Raw genomic sequence first — 17,288 nt, 5'->3', positions numbered from 1 at the left:
AATGGTGCTCTGGATCTTGTGGGGGCCGTTTACTCACACCACGTCGTGCAGCTCCAGCCGGGTGTCTGGTGACGGGTTGATGAGGATGTAGGAGAGCCTGTTTCCCTGGTCTGTCATCCCGTCTGACACAGGAAGACAAGAGGTGAGTCAGTATAACAGCTGCAGGAAGTACAGCAGGAAGTACAGTGACACATCCTGGATAGGAACTATAGTGAGACGAAGAAGTGGACGAAATGGGATTCATAGAGAGTGAGAGAGACACACACATACACACGTACACACACATAGTCTATCCTCCATTTCCTGACTTACTGAATCCAGTGGGTGACAGACCCAAGTGCTTCATCCGGGTCCGCACCAGGGCATTGAGCTCCTGCCTCTCCGACCGCCTGAACAGGGTAAGCCTCTGCTGGCTGATCCTCTCGGCCGCGCTGCCCGGTCCCCCTTTGGCCCCACTGGAGCCCCGGCCCCCCTTCCTGCTCAGCCGCCGCGCCCACTGCATGCTCTTTCTCCGGAGCAGTGGGTGGTCTGAGCAGTGTGAGGAGGAGGAGGAGATGGGCTCAGAGGAAGTGGAGTTACGATGGACGCCGGCCCGGGACAACAGCGGCTCCCTGGGTTCTCTGGTGTCCTCGTAGTCCTCCACTGTGATGGACACCTGGGACTGAAACACACACACACACACACACACACACACACACACACACACACACACACACACACACACACACACACACACACACACACACACACACACACACACACATAAACCTTTCATTTCCTTATGCAGTGTGATCAATCTCCTATCGCTCAGACTTTATTAAATGAACTCTTCTGATTTCTCAAATTAGACAAAGATGAGTTTTTCTCATCAGTTTAGAAAATGACCATCCACAAGGTGAATACACATAATGAATACTCAAGATTCTCCTGTATAATTCATGTGTCGTGGGAAAACGTAAATCATCAGCAGGCAAAGATAAAAACAACACGAGCAAAGTGGCTAAGATGGATCGAAGCCAAGCTGTGACAAGTGAAGTCAAACATTAAAATGAAGGAAGTGCCCGTGAGCAAACTGTGTATTTAGGGACATAAACCCAGCTGACACTCATCAGAGCTCCTTCAAGTGTGTGTGAGGTGGTTTTACATGTGGTTGTGACGCTCAAACTCAAATCTATTTTGAATGTGTAGCTCTGCAGGGACATGATTGCAGGGGGCGGGGGGCCAGGGACGCTCACCTCAGAGACGGGCAGCTTGTGGGCCTCGGTCCTGTAGATGCCTATGGGGATGTCTCCTGTGGACGAGCAGAGCTTCTGGTAAAGTCGGCCGTACGTGCGGATCCACAGGTCGTCCTCTGTGATTCTCATCTAGGAAAAAAGCAAACCACACGGTCATCCCACACGTGGAGACGGGTGCTGGTATTTGGTGGTCTCTGGGTGCTGTTTGGAAACTTACAGCGCAGAGGAAGCCTGAGCCCGGCATGGAGTCCAGACCAAGCAGGAGCCTGGTGATGGAGATCATGTAGTCTTTCACAAAGGACTGAGAACGGATGAGATCAAGGGTCATTCTGCTGCATGGAGCCGGCCTGGTGCTGTCCAAAGAGTCAGTGTGTGTGTGTGTGTGTGTGTGTGTGTGTGTGTTACCTGGTAGAGGAGTGTGTCCAGCATGCTGACACTGAACACCTTCCCTGCAGCAAAGGGTAAGCGGAACATGAACACCAGATTGGATCCTTTCTCTCTCTCCTTCTGAAACACACGCACACACAAACATACAGGCGCACACACACACATTACAGGGCTATAGAAATGGACGCTCTAACCATCTCTCCATACTTATAGGTGCTTTGGAGATCCCTCCGTCTTGGAAATGAGTTTGTGTCTCAGATTCTAAACTGTAAAGCACCAATAACTCTGAGAGCACCTGGGTCCAGAGTCCCTGGAGGTCTCCCTCGACCAAGATGGCGACGCGTGTACATCGCGATGCTCAGCGTCTGACCTAGTTTTCTCCTGTGTGTTCGCTCGATTCAGCGGGGCGAACCATTCATACAGCAGACAGTCACTTCTGGATATCTACTACCGAAGCAATAACGTAGTTTTGAACCAGCCATTCAACTTCGACAAGCTCCCACCGTAGTTGGTAAAGTCACCTAAGAGTCAAGGAGTCATCCAGCCGACCGGAAACTCTCGCCCTCTCCCCCGTCATTGCCGGGGGTGAGCCTCTCAAGTGCTTTGAGAGGCTGCTCCTCTCACACTTAAAACCCTGTCTCTCTGCTACTTTGGACCCTCACCAGTTTGTCTATCGCCACAACAGGTCAACTGAGGACGCCATCTCCACGGCACTTCACTCCACACTGACACACCTGGACACCCTCCAAGTTGAACTCCAATTATAGCCAGCTTGGTATCAACACATCCCTCTGCAATTGGACTCTGGACTTTACGACTAACAGACCCCAGATAGATAACCAGCAGTCATTCATGGAGGCTCTCCACGTGCAATGTTTGTTTGAGCTGATTTAGTTGTCATGCTGGTGATTCCCTTTGATTCCAGGTGACTCCCTTGCCTCCGTATCGACTCACCTTATGCCAATGGGCTCATTTGTAAACCTGTGTGTGTGTTTGTTTGTGAGAGTCTCATATTTCTCAGATGGAGGTTGAGTGCTGGTTAAGGAGTCTCTGTCCTGTTAGACATACAGGCGAAATCACTGCTTTGAGTTTCATTGGACTGGTTGTTTTTGTAGTGTTGGGGTGAACGTGGTAAGAAATAAAGCTCTTTGTCTACACTTTGTATTTTATCTTTCATGTTTGATGTCACATGTATACGACTTTTGTTTCTATTCCACTCATTTCTATTCTGTTCTTCATTTAAGTGAGGGAGGAGGAGGGAGAACTCACCGGACCTTCCCTTTGGGTCAAGATTATAAATAAATAAGCATATGAAAAGACTCTTATTTTGATGACTTCTTTGCATCTCTGTCGGAGGACTAGATAGATGTGTACACAAAAGAGCAGAAACTAGAGCTTCCAAATAAGTATGAAATAGAAATGGGTGAGAAATGACCTAAAGGAAATGTGAAATCTATTTTGAAAGCAAATTAAGTTTAAAAAACGACATCATGACTGCAAACTGGCTGATGTTTAATCTGGTGCTGCTGTCGCCTCTTCAGAATTCACTTTTTCTTCCTTTGAACAGCAGAAAGTTCCTGCTGCTTCACATGGGGCATTAAAGCTTGGATAACTGGAGAAATAAACATTTTGAAGTGTTAAGAGCTTTGGAAGAAATAAAAAATGAAACTGAGCATTGATAACATCAGGATGGAACATGATGCTCAGATGGGGCTCAGCTCTGGCTTCAGCCCCAATGATCTCATCTTCTGACTCTGTTTGTGGTCTCCTCACTGTCTTTCATGATGGTCGCCAGACCGTGAACCGCCAAGAAACCTGACTGACTTTGTAAATCATCAACCACTGTGTATCCTTGATCTAGCATCTGATAATCAAGTAACTCCCTCTGTATCACAAACCAGCTGTGTATTCATGACAGCAGATGGATGATTGTATTGATCTGGTGTGATCTGCAACATCTGTGAGCTGATTGGATTTGTTGAAAGGATCCTCGCACATGTGCTGTCTGTTTGCCCAGGAGGTCGCTGCCTTTGTTTCTCCTTCAGGACTGGGCCCCTAATTATCTAAATGTATGAATATGTTGTTTTTGTTGTGACTGTGGCTCCCCTTGGGTCTCCATCTTTAAGTGGCAGTGTGTGAAGGCCCTGTGGCCTCTGTGTTTGCATGTAGTCGGTCTGTTTCAGGTGATTTGTTGTGACGAAACACAGAAGGCTCTTGGTGCAAAGCTCCTACCTTCTCCAGCTTTGACAGAGCCAGGGAGTAGTGGTCTTTGACTTTAAACTGCATGAAGCGCATGTTGGCCGGGTGTGTGAGCTCTGTGATGATGCTGAGAGCTGGAAACAGTCTGGAAGGGAGGAAGAGGAGGGAGAGATCACACACAGATGGAGGGATAAACACTCGCTTTGAGATAGTGAGTTTTTTTGGGGGACGTAGGCAGACCTGAAGAGGGTCTGGACGTTGACGATGGTCTTGGCGTCGGCCATGTAGTCCTCCTCAGCGATCATGGAGCTCTCCTTGTCCACCACCACCATGGTGTCAGCGAACGTCACCCCACACCGCAGCAGACTGTCCAGACTGAGAGGAGAGAGCGACAGGGATTAGAGAGGCAGGAAGCACAAGTGGGTTGTGAGGAGGAGGAGGAGGGTAGAAGAAGTCTTACTTGTCAATGGAGCCCACTGTGTAGAACACCATGGGGAACCAACAGATGGCCTCCAGGAAATCTGCCTCAGGTCTGAAGCAATCAAAACACGACAAAACGGCTTAGAAAGATTTCTAACAGTGGTGATTTATGCAGCCATGATGAATCTCCCACTGAGAGTCTGGAAATAACTGCACTGCCACCATGACTCAGCATCTCATTGTCTTCTTTATTTGATTCTATTGGATTCCGCTCTCATTTAGCTGTGTGTGTTCGCGTGTGTGTGTGTGTGTGTGTGTGTGTGTCTGTACCACTGGATTGTAACATAACTGGAGCCTATTGTCCTAGAAGCATTCAGTGTTTGACAATGACCTTAAATAGCTTTTTGCTGCTTTCTGCCAGTGGGTGTCTGAAGGAAAACACCCTTCCTGACCCCCTGCGTTGCGACCTAGATTTGTGGCGCAGTGGGCAATTTACGGCCAACATGTGACCCGCTGCGGCTTCAGTGTTTGGGTATAGCTGTCGGGGCTCACATGCTCTCCAGCAGCAGCACGATGGGGTTGAGCTCCTTCCGCGGTCGGTAGTAGGCTCGCAGAGGCACGATGAAGTTGTACAGGCCGTTCCCGGCGCTCTCTGCTGAAACGATGATCAGCTTGTTCTTGAAGCCGTACGAGCGGGCGTCCTCGAAAGGGATGTGGTGACAGGCCTGAGAGGGGCGAAGGACAGGGCGGTTATGGAGGATGAGCGGCGTGGAGGAGGAGGAGGAGGAGAGTTTAATGGGCGTAAACGGGTGTCATGTTGGTCACCTTGTCCATGCGCAGGCAGCAGAAAGGCATCTTCTCCTGCAGCAGGTGGCACAGTGCAGGGGAGCTGCCGATGTAGGGCGAGTTCAGAGGGTACCCCTTCACCCACCTACACACACACACACACACACACACACACTTTATGGATGGAGCTGATTGCATACTGGAAATTGGGCCACAAAACCTAATTTCTTCCCCCCTGAAGATTGAGATAATTGCAGTTCTGAGAAAATGAGAAAAACAGTTATGAGAGAGAGAGAGAGAGAGAGAGGGAGAGGGAGAGGGAGAGGGAGAGGGAGAGAAAGAGAGGTTTCTATAACCATACCGGTGCTCTACAGTCTCTTCTTCTGCACTTACTCGCAGTGTCGTCCCCACCAGTGGGCGCTCTCGTCTCTGTCGCTGTCCTCCTTGCCCTCCTCTCCACCCTCGTCCTCCGACTGGTCCCCCAGCAGGTCAAAGGTGGGGTGGCTGACACCGTCCACCAGCTCCAGCACAGGGGCGATGCTGTGCCTCCTCTCCTCCGCCGAATCTCCCATGACGGGCAGGGACAAAGTGTTGGCCCCGCCCATCTCCGTCCTGGAGCTGCTCCTGCTGCCCCGCCCACTGCCCAGCCCCGCGCTGCCCGGGTCCTGACCTTCTGGGCTGCTGTCGCTGGAGTCCTGCAGGTCGATGGCCACCGTGCCTGGAAACACAGCAGCACTGATTACCGACACACACACACAGAGCTGATGGAGTGCTGTGTGTGTGGTTAATAGCAGCCCTGCTGTCCACCAGATGGTGTGTTTGCTCCCTTTGAGATTCAATCCACAGGAGTAAACGTTTGACATTTCAGATGGGTTGGCAGTTGCCTTTTTCAAGACTGACTTCAAATCAGATAAACTCCTTTGCCGAGGGATGAATATTATTCAACCCGACAGCTTTTTAAATGGGAGAGCTGCATAATTCCCCCGGCTGCGCCTGTGCTGCTCTCAATCTGGTTAACAAGACGGCTCCATGTTTGACCAATTCAAGAAGAAGCAAACAGAAGGTCAGTGTGTAAATGTTACAAGAGCGCCGCGGTGTGACTCACCCATGCTGGCGATGATGCTGTGGACGGGCAGGCGGGTGAGACCGTGGTAGATGCTCTGGTGGACCCCCCGGCCGTTTCCTCCCACGCCCCCGCCCCACGCCGGCTCCCTGTGGCCCCTGACGAAGGCTGAGTTCTCCTCTTTGGAGATGTTGATGTAGAAGCAGATGTCCGAGGCCCCCATGATGTGGCAGGGCCCCGGGTTCAGCAGGATGTTGGTGGTGTCCAGTCTGCGCACGCCGATCAAACACACGCCGTACCTGCAGCAGTCACAGAGGCCAAGGCTTGGACCAAATTCTGAACGGTTGCCATGTAGACAAGGGGCTCTACTTTCCAGAGTGAGTGAGTGAGTGAGTGAGTGAGTGAGTGAGTCAGACAGTGTGTTTGTGTGTGTGTGTGTGTGTGTGTGTGTGTGTGTGTGTGTGTCTTAGCTTCTACAAACTGAATCTCTTACTTTTTGTGAGCATGAAAGGAGGCAAAGGTGAAGCTCTTCCCCTGATATTCCCCAAAGAATTTACTTTCCTCCAGACGGATGTGATGCACCTCATTGGCCGAGCAGCGGCGGTAGGTTCGGTGCCATTGGTCCGGCGAGCAGGCTCCGCCCTCCCTGAGATGACAAAAATCACAGGATTGATTGGCCATAAGGGGAAAGGTTGACCTTTGAAAGTCACAAACACAAAAGGCATCCAGCTCGGCATCGGGGGCGGCTCCTCCTCTCAAGGCTGCACGGGAAACATCTTACATCTCCATCACAGCCGCCGATCAATACTTCAATCAACACACACACACACACACACAGATGCAGGCAAGGACGGCCAGCCAGGTCTGAACAATGGCTCCCAGATGCACACCGTCGCTCACACGGTTACGTGGACAGCAGTTTGCTCTGGGGGGATACGGCTCGAGATGTGGAGGCTAAGAGGTGATAACAGGAAGTAAGGATGTGGGGGCAGGAAGTGTGAACGTGGGTGGCCTGCGACAAAGACTGCATTATATAAACAAGTGTTATAGAGAATTGTGCGCTTTTTACAGCGAGCTGAGAAAGCTTCATCGCTTCATCGCTTCATCTCTTCAACGCTCTTCAACCCGAGCGGAGGACAAGCGGAGAGATCCGGGTTCCGGCTGGTTGAGCTTGTGACAGTCCAGTCCTAATTGGATCCTGATGACAGTGTTGAACACCTCGGCTGGGACCATTTACAGGTCCATTTGTTATTTCCTGAACATTAGAGACAGCTTGCGTTTGGCAGAATCCAAGCATAACCGATTTACCACGTTTGTTAACCTGACAGCTGTTTGCTTGACTACAGTTTGGTAATCTGCTGCCATCCGAAAGGCTGAGGACGGATCCACAAAAATCTATAATCAAACTACCCGGAAGAGTATTGGGAACAAATGTGCCACAGAAGCCCAAAGGGTGGATTCAGATAAAAGCTGTCTACCTGTTGAGGGCCTAAAAGGCTCCTGCACGCTGCTTAAAGGCCTGTTGGGGCGCCGTTCTGAAAAAAGACAAGTAGTCGTGAGGCAACAGGATGCAGCTCACCTCCGTCTGTCTGTCTGCATGGAATCATCCCCAATGCAATAAACCTCTTTCGTCTACACATTTGCATTTGCTCTGTCATGTTTTCGACTACTGCTTCTATTCCATACCTATTCTATTCTATTCTACAGGGAGAGGAGACGAGGGAGGCGGAGGAAGGAGAACTCACTGTCCTCTGGAGGAGTGGATCAATAGCGTGATGAGAGTGGAGGTACCGGGGCAGACGCAGTTTAAGGCCAGCATGGCGTACTTAAACTCTTCTTCACACACCACATGATCTGCAGGGACAGGAAACAAGAGGGACAAGGAGGAAGCAAGGTCAGATCAAAAGGCCACGCATTAAAATAGAATCTCTCAGTGAACAAGACAACACTGAAATATAAAAAAGACTTTGCTGGGCTTTGTGAGTGTGTTAATGTGTGTGTATATGTGTGTGTGTGTGTGTGTGTGTGTGTGTGTGTGTGTGTGTGTGTGTGTGTGTGTGTGTGTGTGTATGTGTGTGTGTGTGTGTGTGTGTGTGTGTGTGTGTGTGTGTGTGTGTGTGTGTGTGTGTATGTGTGTGTGTGTGTGTGTGTGTGTGTGTGTGTGTGCAGCTAAGTTAATGGTTTATTCAATCCTAGCGAGGACCCTCATTACTCCAGAGGTTACACATGGTCGAGGTCAGAGAGTTATTTGATTTGAAATCCTTTTCATTTTCAGCTTCCATTCCCCCTCTGTGCATTTCTCTGATTGGGCTCAATGCGACTTGACGCGTGCAAACAAACGTTCTTTCAACATTTACTCAGTCCAGCTCGGGACAGGATCAGGATGAGAGGAGCGAGGAGCTTGGGCCAAATCCTCCAACTCCTCCCCCAGGAATCCGGGCCTGTACTGGGACAGACCACAGAGGGGCACCTAGAGCTCCCTATGTGTCCCTCTAGATGAGCTGCAGCGCCCCTTTATGTTGAAGAAAGACTCTGAATCCATTTTTGTAGAACTTTCAACAGCAGTCGGTTCAGTTTCTGTGTCGCCATGACGATTTGTTTGCTGACCTTATTGACCCGGCACGCAACACTAATCACGACCTGCTGACTGAACAAACACAGATAACAAACCGCCTTCCTCCGTTTACCTGTCAAGCAACAGAGCGATTAACATGTTTTTTTTTTTTTGTAATTTGCCGATCCAATCAGAGAGTGAAGGGAGAGAGAGACAGTGCCCCCCCCCCCGCTGTGCAAAGCTTGATTGCATTATCTTGGGGAGACGAGGATACGGGCACATTAAGGTCGACTTGTTTACCATGCGTGTCGTGTTTGGTCTTGAAAGCACAACGGTGACAAACACCAGAGCTACATTAACATGCAGAGTTCAGATCAGTTCAGTACCAGTGTTCTGTTCAGCTCAATACATCACAATGCAGGTCACACACACAGACAAACACACACACACGCTCCTCAGTTTCTGCGTTTTACTCTAGTCAGAAGTCTGAATCCTGCAAACATCTCTTGAAGCACAACTGAGACGTCTCCAAATATCCAATTTCCACTGTCCTCCTTCCATCACTCTTCACCACTGAGCTCCCCTCACCTCACCTCACATCCTCTTCTCCATCGTTCCCAGCCATCCGAGAGCTGCGTTGACTCAGACTCAGAAACCAATTACCACCCTCCACTCCACACACATACACACACACACACACACACACATACAGGCTTCAAACACACCACACACACACGCTCAGACAGGCGCTTCCGACTGCATGTTGTTTTCAATCACCGGTTGGTTTTAACTGTTCAATGCTGGATCACTGTGGGTACGTGCACAGTTTGTGTGTGTGTGTGTGTGTGTGTGTGTGTGTGTGTGTGTGTGTGATATGATTATTTGCACCTTCTGCAAAAGCACAATTACACTGTGACCACAGGTCCACCGGATGATCTAATTAACTCAGCTTGTGGTTTTTTTGTGTATGAGTGAGCTTCTATCGGCAACACGTCGCTACAATGGGCGAAGTGCAGGAGGTCACCAGCGTCTGTCGCTCAAAACATAAACTGGAGCTATCATCATTTGGCACTTTGAAACCCGTAATTCTGTCTCGGGCACACCTCGGGGTCTCTCCCGCCCTGCAGCAGCCTCATACCGGCAGATGCTTTCTAATGAAGCCGTTACCCAGAATCCTCCCGCCGCTCAGATTCAGTCCTGTGTCTTTGGCTCATTAATGCCTCCCACACTGGCCCTTAGTGAGGACATTCAGAGTGTCAGAGGCATGATGGCGTCAGTACTTAACGTCCCTCGGACTGCGTTTCTCTCTCTTAACATGCATCTGTTCAGGCTCAGTAGCCGGCGAGAGACAGGCCACGCCCCCACAGACGGGTCGGGTCCAGGAAACGCCACACAGAAAGGTCTCACCTGAGTTTGACCCTGGGAACCCACAAGGCTGCAGTATGATCATACTGGTTTCAAGATGATTGATTGAGTGTTTTTGTTAATTATTCAATCTGTTCAGGTGGAGCTGATCCGGGGCGAGGCTTGTGATTGGACAATTTAAACAAATATGAGGAGAAAACAAACAGGCCTTGGCTTATTTTAAGTGGGAATTTCTCATTATCCCACATGTTACAAACATAAAAGACTGAAAAGTGAAAATAATAACAACAATCTGCCCACACAGGGGGATGATTTCAATAAGAATAAACTATTTTCAGGAATATTCTAGACTTCCACTTCAGAACAAAGCCCATCTGTGCATGAGAACGAAGGATATTATTTCATCAAAATGAAATAAATGTTGATAGTCTTATCTCGTCATCTTTGAATGAACCTTGCCAGTTGGCAGAAACGACACAATTTTCACAGGCGGTTTGAAGATGAAGATGAAAACGAGACAAAAAGTCAGCACCGATAAATGTAAGATTCATCGCCTCATCAGATATGAATCTTTTTCTCACAATATCATAGAGAGAAACTCAATTAGATGTCGTAATGTATGGCTCCCTTAGTTTCTCTCGTGGTTTCTCCTTTGCTTTCTCTCCTAGTTTCTCCCTATTTTTCCTTTAATTTCTCCCTTAGTTTATCTCTTAGTTTCTCCCTTTTCCCCTTAATTTCCCATTAGTTTCTCCCTTAGTTTCACCCTTTTTTATCTCTTAGTTTCTCCATTTTTCCCTTAATTTTCCCTTCGTTTTCTTCTTAGTTTCACCCTTAGTTTCACCCATTTTTATCTCTGAGTTTCGCCCTTTTTTTCTCCCTTACTTTCTCCCTTACTTTCTCTCTTAGTTTCTCCCTTCGTTTCTCTCTTTCTTTCTCCCTTTTTTATCTCTTAGTTTCGCCCTTTTTCTCCATTAAATGCTCCCTTAGTTTCTCTCTTTGTTTCTCCCTTAGTTTCTCCCTTAGTTTCTCTCTTTGTTTCTCCCTTAGTTGCTCTCTTTCTTTCTCCCATTGTTCCTGCACAGCTTCACCACAACCTGTAGGCTGTTTCATCTACACGCCCTGATGCAACATTAATATCTTCAAATGAACAATGCGATGTTTAATTATTGCTGTAAACACGACACAACACAGCGTGGGGGCATCTAACACGCGCTGCTGTGCCAAGCTAACACATCGCCGATATGCACGTATATATATATCACACACAGGCCTCATTACTCGGCAACGGCGTGAAATTCACCCCCGCAGAGCCGCCGGGCGATTACCAAAGGCCCGACGCGATGGCGGCGGGCAGCGCTCAGACAACGCGGCCAAATGGTATTTCACCTCCAATAAGGAACCTTAAATCTGTGGCGGCGGAGAGGTGGTTGAGCGAGACACAGCAGGGGGCCCCATAGGGAGAGAGAGAGAGAGAGAGAGAGAGAGAGCTCGTCTGCCAGGTTAAAGCCAGATCTCATCACAATAAAGAGGGGGGGGAGGGGAAGGAGAGGGGGGCATTCTCTGCCAAGGTAGCAAAATTAAACATTAATCACTGATAGAGACAGCTGGGATGAGGGCGGTGAGCTAGAATCGAGTTCCTCGGGGGATGTAGGCAGAGAGATGTGCGAGCCAGAGAGACCAAAGGGTGAAAGGGAGAGAAAGAAAGAGAGACAATGAAACTGAGAGAGAGAGAGAGAGAGAGAGAGAGAGAGAGAGAGAGAGAGAGAGAGAGAGAGAGAGAGAGAGATGGAGAAGTTTTCACTGTCCCTTCAGCCTCAGTGATTGACTGGCGACTTCAAGCTGAGCAGCACTGTGGCCCGAGGGAAAGAGGAGAGAAGGGACGCGGTCCAATAAAAAAAAGGGCTAAAACTCAGAGAAACTCAAAAGTCTCACAGTCAAGCCGAGGCAATCCGTCTAAGTGTGATTACGAGCTGTCAAGATGGACATGGAGGCTGAGCTGCTGCTATGTGGAGGCAGACTGACTGAACACGTCTCCAGGCCCACAGCTCCAGACTGATGAAGTCTGATGTGACATAAGGCTGCAGACTGCTCAGCTCAGGTTTCCTCGCCGATGCAAAGGAAGTGCTGATTCGACCTTTCACCTCTTTCCTTTGACTCCACAGCTCCAGACACAAACACACCAGCTTGAACCGGGAGGATCTATGCTGTTGGTTCGTTATTGCCTCACATTCTGGCATGATCGAATACAAGTAGCTGCAAGGCAAGCACACACCAACACACACACACACATGCACACACACACACACACACTCCTCTATTTGACACCTATTTGATTTCAGACTCGCTGCCCACCTGCAAACTTGACGTGGAACTTGTTCTCTGGCTTGAGAATCTGAACGTACAAGGGGCAGTTTGGGGCAAAATCTTTCACCGCCCAGGCTCGGAGGATCGTCTGATGATCCTGAGAAGGTTGGAGAAGAAGAGAGAAAAATTAAGAAAAAATGAAGGGGGGGCGGGGTGTGAAGAGAAAGAGGGCAGAGTAAGAGAAGGAAAGAGGTGCAGGACAATCTGTCAACTCTCATTACATCTCAGTGAAAATCATACAGCCGGCCAATCAGATCACAGCAAGCTTTTAGAAAGAGGGGGTGCGGCTTAAAGAAAAGTCTGTTCTCACCCAGTGTGCACAGCTTTTTTTTATACATGAAGATATCTAATAATATGTGTTTTTTTCTAGAGGAAAACATCATTTTCAGAGTCACCGTCGTGCATTATGGATTACGATGAGTTAATATGCAGCATTGTGAACGTACAGCGGCGATGCGGTCCACCTCAAAGCGGTTACTGAGGATAAAGCAGGCCTCGGCATCGTCCATCCTAAAGGCGGTTAGTATGAGCACGCGGCCATGGGAGAGAGAGAGAGAGAGAGGGAGAGAGAGAGAGAGAGAGGGGAGAAGGGAAGAGTTGTCACTGTTATTGAGCAAGAGGACAAAAGAGAGAAAAGCAGGACAACACACGACAACAAAGAGCGAACACGCCTTCAAGCCCACGCCGTTTATGGACCAGATAGGAGGAGGCGAGGACGAGGAGATTAAACAAACAGGCTTTCTCTCTCTTTCTTTCAACGCAAAGAAAAGCCACCCTGAGGTGCCGGGGCTGAATTATCACAAGATTGAGCAAAGAGGGTAAACAATGAGCAATGCGACTCAAAGTGTAATTACAGATTTCCCTTCAAAGCCGCAAGGAGCTCTAAGGTATTAATTTAGAGCAGCGTGTGAGGCCTTTCATATGTAAAAGAGTCTTTAACTCTCCAGAACTCAGATGTTCCTGGAGAGTTCTGCAATGTTGAATGAAAGACAGAAAGCGCTGCAGTTCAGTTCTCTTCTGTTGTTGTTGTTGTTGTTGTTGTTGTTGTTGTTGTTGTGGGGACTCACTTGGCCCTCATCAGGTCCTGGTCTTTGAGGGCCGAGCCTTGCAGGTAGATGACCCTCTGGGCCCACAGAGGGACGTGGAGAACCCTCCTCACCTGGACGTCCATCTCTGCTGGGCAAAGGATCACCACGTAGTAGTCCTACACACACACACATACACACACACACACACAAGATGATGAAGGTTTCCCCACATCATCGTTTATATATAATTTGTAGTCTCATCGTCTCATCGTGGGAGCCGATAATGAGTTCAGGTGCCAGAAACATTTGAGGTCCCTGGAACGACCCCCTAAATGTGACCTTTAACCCTTTCATGGCCTGGAATTTCAGACCTGACTCCTCAACCTAAACGCTGTGCAAATTGATCCAAGTCTTCATCAGAATTTAAACCTGCACCCAAGATTTTGAAACCCGGCCCGATCAAGCAGGGAGGACGAATCAGAACGAAGGCCCCACGTCCTCACAAGGAGGAAATCAGTTACACACACACACACACATGGCAACACGCTTCAGCAAATGCACACATCTGCTCCCACATGAACACGGCTCGATCTGCGCTAAAGCTCCAATTAATCCTGCGCTTTAACCTCAGCTGGTAGGGGATTACAGACATCACACACACACACAGAAACACACAAAAGACACACGCGCACACGCCCTCTCGTCGTATTTATAACCAGACCTGCAGCCGGGGGTGGGCGAAGAACTCGTTGAGGAAGTCCATGAGGAGGTCAATCTTGAGGCAGCTGACACAGAGCACCACGTGTTTCTCCGTCTGTGCCCTGTAGCGGCTGTAGTTTCCTCCGGACTTCTGTCGCTCCATCCACAGGAAGGCCAGCTGCTCAAACTGCAGCCGGAAAACACAACAAGCAGGCGGGGAATTGGATTAAGCCAGCGAGGATGAAGGCAAGACGGAGCGCGGAAAAGAGACATGACGTGTGCCCTGTGCAAGTGTTTTACATTTGATCAGGGAGTGTGTGTGTGTGTGTGTTTGTGTGTGTTTGTGGGGTTTGGGAGAGGAAGGTGGATTGGGAGAAAGATGAGTTAGATGGAGTCAGAAATGGAAGAGAATGGACTTGAGGTTTGGCTTTGACGTGACATTTGCTTTAACCTTCACATTTGCCATAGGCGTTCTCACAATAAGGAAAGCTTTGTTTGGTGGCGCCGCGCTTTCCCATCATGCACTTGTGTCTAGAATGTTGCTCTTTCATCTGTGACCTTGTTCAGAGGTCAGGCTGAGCTGTGCAAATGGCCGTGAAATCAAACGGGGAAAAATCATAATATAAAGCATCTCATTAAGGTTTGGTAGATTTTGATCTGCTGAGATTGAAGAGGAAAAGTAAAGAAACTGAAGAAGAAATGACATCAGCTGATCAAATCCATTCCTCTATGGTTTCAATGCATCGTGGTTTATTAAATGTGATGCCTCTCTCTCTCTCGCTCTCCCTACCTGAGTGTGTGTGTGTGTCTGTGTGCGAGTGTGTGTGTGTGTGTGTGTGTGTGTGTGTGTATGACTGACAGATTAATTAATTAACCAGTTACACTTGAAAGCACCACGAGTAACACGGGGTGAAGTCCATCTGTCTGCCTGCCTGCCTGCCTGCCTGCCTGCCTGCCTGCCTGCCTGTCTGCCTGCCTGCCTGCCTGTCTGTCTGTCTGTCTGCCTGCCTGCCTGCCTGCCTGCCTGCCTGCCTGCCTGCCTGCCTGCCTGCCTTCCTGCCTGTCTGTCTGGCTGCCCGTCCGTCCGCTTGGTTGAAACTTTCACCAAACTGTTGCATTTCAAAGCTTCGGGACTCAGCTCAGTTTTGATGATCAATATCTCATGCTGCGTTTCACTTATTAACAGTTTTAAGGAGTTTTGAGGCATTTTGAGGAGTTTAATACCGCATTGAAGTGATTCTTTCAGCAGAATTCCACAGCCAAAGCTCCCTGGTTTGCTGTATTATATCACTAAGCTCCTTCTTCCTCTCTCATCCGTCCACCATCATCATTCTTTCCAATAATAACATCTTGCATCAGATTTCCCATTTACGGCGAGTCCCAACTCCCACGTTACACACATCGTAGGCGGATGTGCGTCCCCGCCCCCCACATTGTACATGTATGCTGTTCACTCCTGCTGCCAAATTTGTGAGAGAGACGTGAACAACCATAGAAGAAGAAACGGCTGAATGGCTCCATACAAACAAATCAATAATCTATTATGGTTCCATACAACAAAGCTTTATTTTGTGTGAACAGGCCTTTACTGATTCCGTATGTGCTCTGAGCCTTCCTGTGGTCATTGCAGGACACACACACACACACACACACACATACACACACGCACATGTACTGTCCACTTGTGCGGTTTGTAAATGTCAAAGGGTATTTATGGATAAAAGGTGGAGGGGGGTGGGGTGTGTGTGCAGTGGAGTGTGATGCGTGTTGATAACCATGTTGGTCCCAATCTCTGCAGCTGCTCTTCCTAACCGTCTTCACACTCCTCTCATTTGATCTTGTGGCTTTTATCACTCATTATTTTCTGCACATTTGCTTTTGTATTTGCTGCAACAAACCCAATTTACAACAAAAACCCAAATGACAAAAAAAGCTACTCCCTCGTGAATTTTTCAGCACTTCCACATCTTCTGTAAGATGTGGCGGCTTCTGGCAGATTCCTCTGGGATTCAGAGCGAGTAGATCCACAAATATAAAGAGGAACCATTAGGCAAATGATACGTTTGAAAAGGTGTATTTACAAACCCCAGGGTGTGTGTTGTGTGTGTTGTGTGTGTTTGTGTGTGTATATGTGTGTGTGTGTGTATGCGTGAAGCAAATCTAAATGACAGTCGAGGGCTTTGGGGAATTGAGCGGGAAAGGACGAACTGGAATAGAAATAGAGTTGTAAATCTACGTAGGAAGGGATGAGTCACTGGTCTACGAGGGGAAGAGAAGAAGAATTATTACTGGCAAGGAAGGAAACTTTACAGGAAGCAACCTGAGGGACAATAAGATAAATAATGTTCCTGCTTGCAGCTGATTTGAGGGTTACTTCTAAGTCCTGATCGAAGCGTAAACAGAGACTTAAATCCCTGTGGGCTCTTGAATCTCCAACCTTTCCTGTATTCTGTCACCCGTCCTTTGCTCCCTCGCTCACCTGGATGGGGAGCACGATGAGCGCCACGAAGATCATGATGACCACCAGCAGCTGCGAGGGCCAGATCTGCGGCGTAACGTCCCCAAAGCCCACCGTGGAGAAGGTGACCACGCAGAAGTACAGCGAGTCGAACAGCGTCAGGTTGTTGCCGGCCCGCTCCAGGTGCTGAATGCCGCAGATGCTGAGGAAGAGGAAGAGGAGGAGGAAGAGGAGAGGAGATGAGGAGGAGAAGACACAGAGGAGGACAATGATGTTAGGGGTGGAAAAATAGACATTGGGAAGGAAAAGACAGAGGAAGTGAGCATCGCTAATGTTGGGCCATTATTCATGCTGAGTGGTGTGTGTTGGTGCCAGGGGGGAGGGGGGGGAGTCCACCATTGTTTGGCCCTTGTTTGTGTGTGTGTACATGTTCAGCTGTGTGTCTTTACTGCGGTCTTCAAGGGATAAATGAGTCAACAGTGAAATGTCAGACCTTAAGCTTCCACCGTGTGTCAGATCTTGAGGATTATCTGAAGCTTTGGCGCCTCGCTGACGTCCTGCTGCACTCCAGCAACTGCTAGTTCTCATTTCGGGATCACTGTCTCATCCACACACATCCTCATTAACCCCCCCCCCCCTCCCCCCTCCCTCCTCGTCTCCCTCTCTTCTCCACACATCTGTCCTTCTCTTAACACATCAACCCCCCTTCCACCCCATCTTCCCGCTCTCT

The 17,288-nt window shown here is 48.9% G+C and overlaps 1 protein-coding gene across 1 annotated transcript in view; it reads right to left on the bottom strand.

Annotated features, from left to right (window-relative positions):
- Window positions 1-17,288, bottom strand: part of kcnt2b (potassium sodium-activated channel subfamily T member 2b) — a 34,542-nt gene that overhangs the window by 1,575 nt on the left and 15,679 nt on the right. The window contains exons 9-28 of the mRNA XM_076144057.1: window positions 16,580-16,760; window positions 14,123-14,287; window positions 13,441-13,577; window positions 12,820-12,883; window positions 12,362-12,470; window positions 7,836-7,944; window positions 6,584-6,736; window positions 6,133-6,389; window positions 5,693-5,745; window positions 5,421-5,617; window positions 5,067-5,172; window positions 4,794-4,966; window positions 4,282-4,353; window positions 4,062-4,196; window positions 3,855-3,966; window positions 1,641-1,742; window positions 1,453-1,536; window positions 1,236-1,364; window positions 313-661; window positions 38-122 (exon numbers count right to left, since the gene is read on the bottom strand). Of these exons, the coding sequence (XP_076000172.1) occupies window positions 38-122; window positions 313-661; window positions 1,236-1,364; window positions 1,453-1,536; window positions 1,641-1,742; window positions 3,855-3,966; window positions 4,062-4,196; window positions 4,282-4,353; window positions 4,794-4,966; window positions 5,067-5,172; window positions 5,421-5,617; window positions 5,693-5,745; window positions 6,133-6,389; window positions 6,584-6,736; window positions 7,836-7,944; window positions 12,362-12,470; window positions 12,820-12,883; window positions 13,441-13,577; window positions 14,123-14,287; window positions 16,580-16,760 (2,772 nt within the window). The remainder of the gene's footprint in view (window positions 1-37; window positions 123-312; window positions 662-1,235; window positions 1,365-1,452; window positions 1,537-1,640; window positions 1,743-3,854; window positions 3,967-4,061; window positions 4,197-4,281; window positions 4,354-4,793; window positions 4,967-5,066; window positions 5,173-5,420; window positions 5,618-5,692; window positions 5,746-6,132; window positions 6,390-6,583; window positions 6,737-7,835; window positions 7,945-12,361; window positions 12,471-12,819; window positions 12,884-13,440; window positions 13,578-14,122; window positions 14,288-16,579; window positions 16,761-17,288) is intronic.

Source organism: Genypterus blacodes, unplaced genomic scaffold (genome assembly GCF_046128005.1).
Source record: "Genypterus blacodes isolate CSIRO-AG114 ecotype Tasmania unplaced genomic scaffold, CSIRO-AGI_Gbla_v1 ptg000028l_1, whole genome shotgun sequence".
In the NCBI taxonomy this organism is placed as follows: domain Eukaryota; kingdom Metazoa; phylum Chordata; class Actinopteri; order Ophidiiformes; family Ophidiidae; genus Genypterus; species Genypterus blacodes.
Note: the sequence above shows the minus strand (reverse complement) of the source record. Positions and strands in the feature narration are given on the sequence as shown.